The 7,500-nt window shown below is 60.6% G+C and overlaps 3 protein-coding genes and 1 pseudogene across 4 annotated transcripts in view; all 4 read left to right on the top strand.

The window, feature by feature from the left end:
- The window catches only part of LINJ_30_2520 (AAA family ATPase-like protein), a gene marked incomplete at both ends in the record, with an annotated part of 3,150 nt that extends 352 nt beyond the window's left edge, over window positions 1-2,798 (top strand). Inside the window, one exon of the mRNA XM_001467060.1 lies at window positions 1-2,798. This exon is cut by the window's left edge and continues 352 nt beyond it. Coding sequence (XP_001467097.1) covers window positions 1-2,798 — 2,798 coding nt within the window.
- An 815-nt stretch (window positions 2,799-3,613) lies between these two features.
- LINJ_30_2510 (conserved hypothetical protein) lies at window positions 3,614-4,222 on the top strand (the record flags this gene model as incomplete). Its single annotated transcript, XM_001467059.1, has 1 exon — window positions 3,614-4,222. The coding sequence occupies one exon, from the start codon at window positions 3,614-3,616 to the stop codon at window positions 4,220-4,222; it is 609 nt and encodes a 202-aa protein (XP_001467096.1).
- Window positions 4,223-4,719: 497 nt separating this feature from the next.
- Window positions 4,720-5,769, top strand: LINJ_30_2500 (conserved hypothetical protein; the record flags this gene model as incomplete). Its single annotated transcript, XM_001467058.1, has 1 exon — window positions 4,720-5,769. One exon carries the CDS (start codon window positions 4,720-4,722, stop codon window positions 5,767-5,769), a length of 1,050 nt encoding a protein of 349 aa, XP_001467095.1.
- A 1,392-nt stretch (window positions 5,770-7,161) lies between these two features.
- Window positions 7,162-7,500, top strand: part of LINJ_30_2490 — a 1,129-nt pseudogene continuing 790 nt past the window's right edge. Inside the window, exon 1 of the mRNA in view lies at window positions 7,162-7,500. This exon is cut by the window's right edge and continues 84 nt beyond it. Within this exon, the coding sequence occupies window positions 7,162-7,500 (339 nt within the window).

Raw genomic sequence — 7,500 nt, 5'->3', positions numbered from 1 at the left:
CTAACGTCGATGGTACCGCGTTTGTGCAGGCTTCCCGCGGCCGTGCGCCAGATCGAAATCGCTTTTCTCGACCTCACAAGCTCGCCGACTCTACCAGCAGCTCGAGCACTTCGACCTCCTCGTCGGCGTCCTCCAGTTCTTTGAGAGCTGCAGAGCCGGCGGTGCCATCTCACGGTCCGGCATGTCGGCTGAAAGCGAGGTGCGAGAGCGAAAGCGCTCGTGTTGCAGCGCTGATGCCGCCCCAACGCGAGGCGCGCAACACTACCAAAGCAGATGATCTCAAAAGTCGCCCTCAGACCGCAGATACGAAGCGCAGCATCGCGGTTAACCAGGCTCTCTCTTCTCCCGCGTTAACTACCGCTCCTGCGGCTGCCATAAAGTCGCTGCCGTCAGCGTCACCGGAGACCGGCTCGCCCAAGAACAAAGTAAAGCAGTGCATGGCGCCCATACCCGCCGCTGCTTTGTCGTCCGTTCCGCAGGGCCATTCCAACGTGCCTTCGGGGACGGGCCGTGATGTGGCCCCGACCATGTTTGCCATTAGCGTGGATGGAGCTCTCGGGCCGAGCGAGTGTCTTCTCGCCACCCGCGTAATGCACCGCCTTGGACTGCAGAGCGGACACATTGTGCACCTCTGGACAAGCTACGGGGACGTGTACGCGGGAGTGCGACCGATGCGCGGGTCCGCTGTTGCACCCGACAAGATCTTCGTGAACGATGATGCGGCGGCTGTTTTGGTCGACGTCTCGTCTGTCGCAATTTGTCCGGTTCTTCTCCCTCTGAATGGTATACCGACGTTGCGGTCCGTGACGCTGGCGATGGTGGTCCCCGAAAACGCGCGTGACGCCGACACGGCTGATGCTATCGTGCCGTCGATCGCATCTACAGTAGAGTGGCAGGCGCTGTTCCGCCGCACACTGCACCACAAGATCGGGTATGTGCACCTACGCATCACCCAACGTGTGCTGACCCATCGCATCACGCTGGAGGTGATGGACTTGAGCGTTGCTTGTGGAGAGGGAGAACGGCCGACGCGGGCGGCCGAGCCCGCAGCTGCTTGGGGAATCGTGACGGATGCGACGGAGGTGCGCCTTTGTAGCAGTGGCGGTGCGGCAGAGACCTTAAGCGGCGCGCCGCAGCGTGCATCAACTCCGATCACAGATGGCACGGCTGAGGAGCATCAGTACAGCGGCGCCTCTTCCTTTGGGTTCTTGTGCACCCTCGTAGTGGGGGACGTTGGCGTCGGTAAGACTCGCTGGCTCGCCTGTCACGCCTCCGCAGCGTCCCGGGCAGAGCATCAAGGACGCATGGACGGACCCACTTCTTCGGCCGCCGCGACTGGGCCTACGAGGTACATAGAGTGGGTTCACGTGGACCAACTGCCGCAGGGTGAGGGTAGTGAGGTGAGCACAGCCACGGCGTTGCACGAGGTGTTTGAGCGCGCGCGCCAGTCAGCGCCGGCGACGGTGGTCATGGATGATTTGCATCTTATCTGCGCCCGCGAGGCGTCCTCTGCCGGGTCTCGGTGGGCGATGTCCCTCATCGCCCATGCCGTGGCTGCTGAGCTGCTCGACTTGCAGAGCCGCCGTCTCGATGTGCAAGTGGTTGCGAGTGCGCCGGCACTGGCGAGTCTCGACGCATGTCTAACCAGTGCCACTCTCTTTGGCGGGAGCGTTGTGTCGCTGGAGATGCCGAGTGGCGCGCAGGAGCGGCTCGCATGTCTTCGGACGTGCCTCTCGGAGCTGTGCCGTGGCGGTGCAGCGGCAGGGCCTGCCGTCAGCGACGACTGCCTACTGGAGGTGGCAGAGCGCGCACACGGCTTCACACAACGCGACCTGCATCGACTCGTCGAGACAGCAGTGGTGCGAGCGTTCCAAGCGCGTCAGTCAACCGAGCCAACGGAGGCGGACCTTCGCGCGGCGTCGGCTGCGGTGCATCCTTCGTCGCTCAAGCGCTTCGAGGTGTCGATTCCCAATGTGACGTGGGCCGACATCGGCGGAAGCGCAGAGGCGAAGCAGACCCTCTGTGATGTTGTGGACTGGTGCCTGGGAAAGCACAGTTGGGTCTTCACGGAGTTCAACGTGACCCCACCAAAGGGTGTGCTCCTCTACGGCCCGCCGGGCTGCAGCAAGACGATGCTAGCCAAGGCGCTGGCGAACGAGAGTCATATGAACTTCATCTCCGTGAAGGGGCCGGAGGTGTTCTCGAAGTGGGTGGGCGATAGCGAGAAGGCGGTGCGCGACATCTTCGAGCGTGCCCGTGCGGCGAGCCCGTGCGTCGTGTTCATCGATGAGTTGGATGGCATGTGCGGCCACCGCGGTCGCGGCGGCGTATCGGACCGCGTAATCTCGCAGTTCCTCACCGAGCTGGATGGGTTGCCGGCCGCCTTTGACGAAAAGAAGAACGCACTCGTGTTTGTGGCGGCGACAAATCGTCCAGACAACATCGACGGCGCGGTGCTGCGTCCCGGACGCATTGACCGTCGCGTCTACGTCGGGCTGCCCACCTTACCAGAGCGGTGCGCCATCACGAACATCCAATTCCAGCACCTGCCAGTGGCGGCGGAGCTCACGGCTAACTACGTGGCAGAGCGGACAGATGGCTACACCGGTGCCGAGGTCGTTGCGGTGGTGAAAGAGGCCGCGTTTCACGCCATCACAGCTAACGCGCATGCGTCTCATGTGACGGTGGCCGACGTCGACGCGGCCCTGCAGAAAGTGCGACCACGCATCAACGCAGAAGATGTGGAGTGGTACAAGCAGTGGCCGCACAACAAGAAAAGCTCCACTGCGCAGATGTGATCGTGAACTCCGTCCTCATGGGCCGCGCGTGCGTTCGCCATCTCTCTCATTTGGTCTGGCTGCGGCCGTGGTGCGCGCGGATCGAGGCGCGCGGCCTCTAAGTTATGATGCGGATATGGGGAGAGGTGCGCTCCTGTTTTCGCACCGCCGTCCGCGTGTTTGCTTGTTTCTCCTTTATAACGTCACAGTTGCGCGTAACAGCTGCCAAGCACGAGGCAGCCCTAATAAGGAGCCATGAGGAACTCTCGTAAACTGCACTAGCGCCATAACAACGGCTGCCGCATACTGCCCGCTTCTCCTTTGTGGGCATGCCTACGTGAGCGTGTTGGCTTTACGTTTTTGCACGCCTGGAGCAGCAAATGTTGCGCGGCGAAGGTGGCACTGACAATGCAGTTGAACTACGCAGGAGAGGGTAGAGAAGGTGCCGGCACACGGCGGGGTGTGTGCCCTACCTCCTCCACGTATCAACCCCCTTCACGACTGCTGCGCCGTAGCGCTGTCTGGCGAGCGCGTGGGCGGCACGCTGGAGGGGGGAGGGCAGAGTCTTGCAATGGCTACTGAGGGAGGAGGGGTGGCGGCGGCGGTGGTGGTAGTGCGTTCAGGTGTGCCTCGGACATACCGACATCTTTGCTTCATCCTCTTCCTTCCCGCCATTCTTTGAATGCGCCGTTTGCTCTTGTCTTCGCCTTCGCCGTCGTCTCTGCTTCGGCACGACGTCTTGTGCGGTCAGACCACCTCTGGCCACGCTTTTTGGTGTTGTACCTGATCCTTTCTCTTCCCGCTTGACACGCTCACACGGAGGGGACTGGAGAGGAATGTCCTACATTCCATATCCTTCCGCAGCGTCGCGGTGCACGACTACGCAGACTAGCGGGGACGCGCGCGGGGATGCGTTCGGCGAGTACGCGACGTACCGCCGTGTCATTCGCACGGTGCTGTGCGGCGTCCTCTTCGCCACACCGCTCTGTGCCGCTGCCCCGATGTCGCCGCTGCTCAAGCTGTCGCAGACGCAGGAGAACAAGAAGTCCATCATTCCTCGAATGATGAGCGACTTCTTCTATGTAAACTTCCTCGCAAGCACCGCAGCGTACTGGGTACTGGTCGAGCCGTTTATCCCGAACCCCAGAGCCAAGGAGGGCTTCGTGCCGTACCTCGGCCCGGTCACCGCCGAGATCCCTGCCGTGAGCTGCCTTTTTGTCTCGCACCTGTTCTATCCGGGTCTGTGGGCGATCGTGAATGAGCCGACGTGGAAGCTTCGCCGCCGCGAGTTTGTGCGACTAAACGCCAAGTGCTTCGTCGCGTTTGGCCCTGTTCATGTACCAGCCGCCGTTGGTCTCGGCATGGCCGTCGGGGTCGTCCTTTACCCGTTCAAGTACATGAAGCTGCGTGCTCAGCGCCGCGATGAGCGGCAGCACGCTTCCTAGCCCAGCGCAGAATACGCAATTTCCCTTCATTTTCCCACAAGATGCAAAACAGGAGAATGTTGCGATGATGAGCCGTTGCGCACAGACCTCTATGTGTGCCTGTCGGCGTGTGTGTGTGTGTGTCGACGTCGGCGGCAAGACTCTGTTGTGTTGCCCTTGCTCACAGGCAAGCGCGAGGAAACCGTTATGGACTCGCGCAGCGCCTACGACAGATACAAGGAGAGAGAGGTGGCTCATCTTCCAAAAAAAAGAACGAAAAGCGAAAAAAAAAATGAAGGCACTCGGGCGAAGCGGAACGAGCTCTTTCAGTCAGCGGTCGAACACGCAACGGAGAGACTTCCTGCCACTCCTTCGAAGCACTTGCGGATTCCTCTCCCGATGAATCGACCTTGCACACCGTCGCAGTTGCTCTGTTCTCTCGTTGCATCGTCGTCTTCTCCCTTTCTTGCTTTGCTTGTTGCCCATGCTCTCTTCATGAATTCCTCAGCGCACCTACCATGGGAAACGCATACGAGCCCCCGACCAAGACAGCGTGCCGGCTGGAGGTGGTGGGCATGGTGTCGTCGATCCGCTACGACTGCACCACGTCGTCATGCCTCGTCACCACCATTCTCAACGGGACGCACGTCTTCAACCTCGACGACAGCTTCTACGGTGCCAACCTCGCCGCAGGGCTGTCGGCCAGTAACGTGGAGAGCTACCCCTATCACTCGATCGGCGAGGAGCCGCTGATGTCCTCATGCTTCTTCAATGCAGGTCAACTCTTCGCTGTGGGATCGTCTTGTGGCAGTGTGACTGTCGTGTCGCGCCGATCACGTGCGTTGACGTCGTGCTACGCAACCCCTGACTCGTTTCCGATTCGTTCTCTCTCTGAAATTCCAGCCCAGCCAAACTGCCTACTGACGTGCACCGAGCAAGGGGCCGCAATCGTTGACGTGGAGCGTTCGCAGCTGCGCATGAGTTTGGCGAACCCCGCCGCTGGGCGTGCCGTCGCTGCGGTGCCGCTGCAGCTGCACACCTTTATTGTGGCCAACTACGATGGCAAGGTGTTGCTCTACGACACGCGTTATCGAAGCTCTCCCAGCTCGGTGCTCTCGCTACCAGATCAGATCACTTGCCTCGCGGTCGCACGCGACACATCAGAGGTCTGTGTCGGCACTGTTGGGGGTCGAGTCTTCACCCTGCGCTGCGCCGAGGGCCCTCAGCGGGAGCAGGCATTTGGCATGAGCAACAGGCGTTCGCCAGTGCGTTGTGTTGCGATTGACAACGGCCGCATCGCTGCGGGAGACTTGGCGGGCCGCCTTGCCCTGATCGATACAGCAGACGTGCCGGATCCGACGGTCTACTGGTCTGCGGAGACGCTACTACGGCTTTCGAGGCCGAGCGGCCGTGCAGGCACGCTCGATGTGCCCGTCGACACTGCCGCCGCCTCGGCGGCGTTTTCGGGTACCGAGGTAACCGCGGTGGCATTGGCGCAGGGGACGGCTTGGATGTCGTTTTGCTCTCCAAAGAATGCTACGTCGCAGGTGGTAGCCATACCTGCTTGAGGTCGCGGCGCGAGGAGCAGACAAGACGGAACGGCCGTTTCCAGAGTAGATAGCCGGAGCATAGACAGTGTAACGTAGCGCTAAGTTGGGATGGTGTGGGGAGAGCAACTTGGTCTACGAGAGGCGCCATCCGGTATGACGCTTAGTTATGGCTTGTCTCCATCCCTCCCCCCTTTTCACGCATCCGGGACTGCTGTTCGTGTGTCTGCTTCAAGGACTGCCGTGGCTGCGCAGTGACAGAGACCGCTGCTCTGATGCGTGTGAGCACACGGGTGACGAAGACTGCTTTCTTCTCTGTCTAGATTCTTCTGTCCATTACGCGGAGCGTATCGTGAGGACCTCTTTAGACTCCGCAGCAGCATTTTGCGCTCCGCGCGAGCCGCGTTTCATGGGCGCGTACAGTTTTAGATGACCAACGCTTACAGAAGGCGGCAACCAAGAACTTCGCAGTGAGTGAGCGACCCCGCTGCGCGTGCGCAGGAGATGATGGGCAGCAGAGCTGCACCGCCTGTCTCTCTCGCACCCCCCGCCTCTCCCGTGGACTATCTCGAGGGGAGGAGGACGGAAGCGCTTCGCGTCACAGACGGATACTTTGCTGTTCGGCTGCCGCCTCCACGAGATCGCCTTCTTCACTGGGCTCGGTGAGGCATCTCGAAGAACGCTTCGGTGACGGAGTTGTCATCCTCGTCGCCTATGCTAAACCAGTGTGCTGTCAAAATCCTCATGGCGACGGCGCCTTCACCAACACCTTCTGCAATTTCCCCGTCCCTCTCTCCTCTTGCGTGGCTCTCCTCTTCTTCCTGCCTTTGACAACTGCGCCGTTATCGGCACTTCTTTTCTTTTTTTTTTCCTTTCCTGCTTTCTTGTGTGCGCTTGTGCGCTTCGTCTCTTTCTACTTTTCTCGGGTTTTGCTAATACTGCCTGGCGGGCATTCTCTTGTGGTGTGCGCTGTCGCGTTTCGAGCCAAAAGACATCACGAGCAACAATTATAGGATGACCTCCGCAAAATGCGGTCTTGCTCTCTCTCTCTGATGGCTTTGCCCTGATTTCCACACACTGACACACGCGCTTGTTTGACCGGCCACAGGCCCTTTCCTCCTCTTCCCCCACCCCCAAAATCGCTGACCGGCTTGAAAACATTCGCGGCACACCAGGAGCCACCGCTGCCCCTGCTCATCTCTTTCAGTCTCTCCTCCACCCCTCTCGCTGCTTTACTTTTTGCCTTCCTTGCCTACCCCCTTACGAGACGCACACCCACAGCACCAATGCGACCGACGTGCCCGCCACTTCCTCCCATACCAGAGACGATGGACTGGGAGGGAGCCCCGCGCCAAGGGGCATCATGCGATCGACTTTATTGCCGATTACCACCGCTTGCTCAAGAACCGCGAAATGCCGGTCTCGCCTGGAGTGCAGCCTGGGCATCTGAAGAAGTGCATCAGCGACAAGACGGCCCCGCAGCCGTCGTCGCCAGACTTTGCCGGCATCCTCGACTATATTCTGACTCACATCGTCCCTGGCATGACCCACTGGCAACACCCCGACTTGTAAGCGCGGTTCCCGGCCCAGCTGTCGCCAGCGGCGCTTCTCGGCAACATCATAGCTAGTGGGCTCAGCCAGCCCTGCTTCAACTGGATGGCCAGCCTCGCGGCAACCGAGCTCGAGAGCATTGTGACGGATTGGCTGGCTCGCGCGTTTGACATGCTGGAGGCCACGTCGTGGGGGAGCACG

This window comes from Leishmania infantum, chromosome 30, assembly GCF_000002875.2.
Source record: "Leishmania infantum JPCM5 genome chromosome 30".
Classification (NCBI taxonomy): Eukaryota; Euglenozoa; class Kinetoplastea; order Trypanosomatida; family Trypanosomatidae; genus Leishmania; species Leishmania infantum.
The sequence above is the reverse complement of the archived record's forward strand: the minus strand, read 5'-3'. Positions and strand labels throughout refer to the sequence as shown.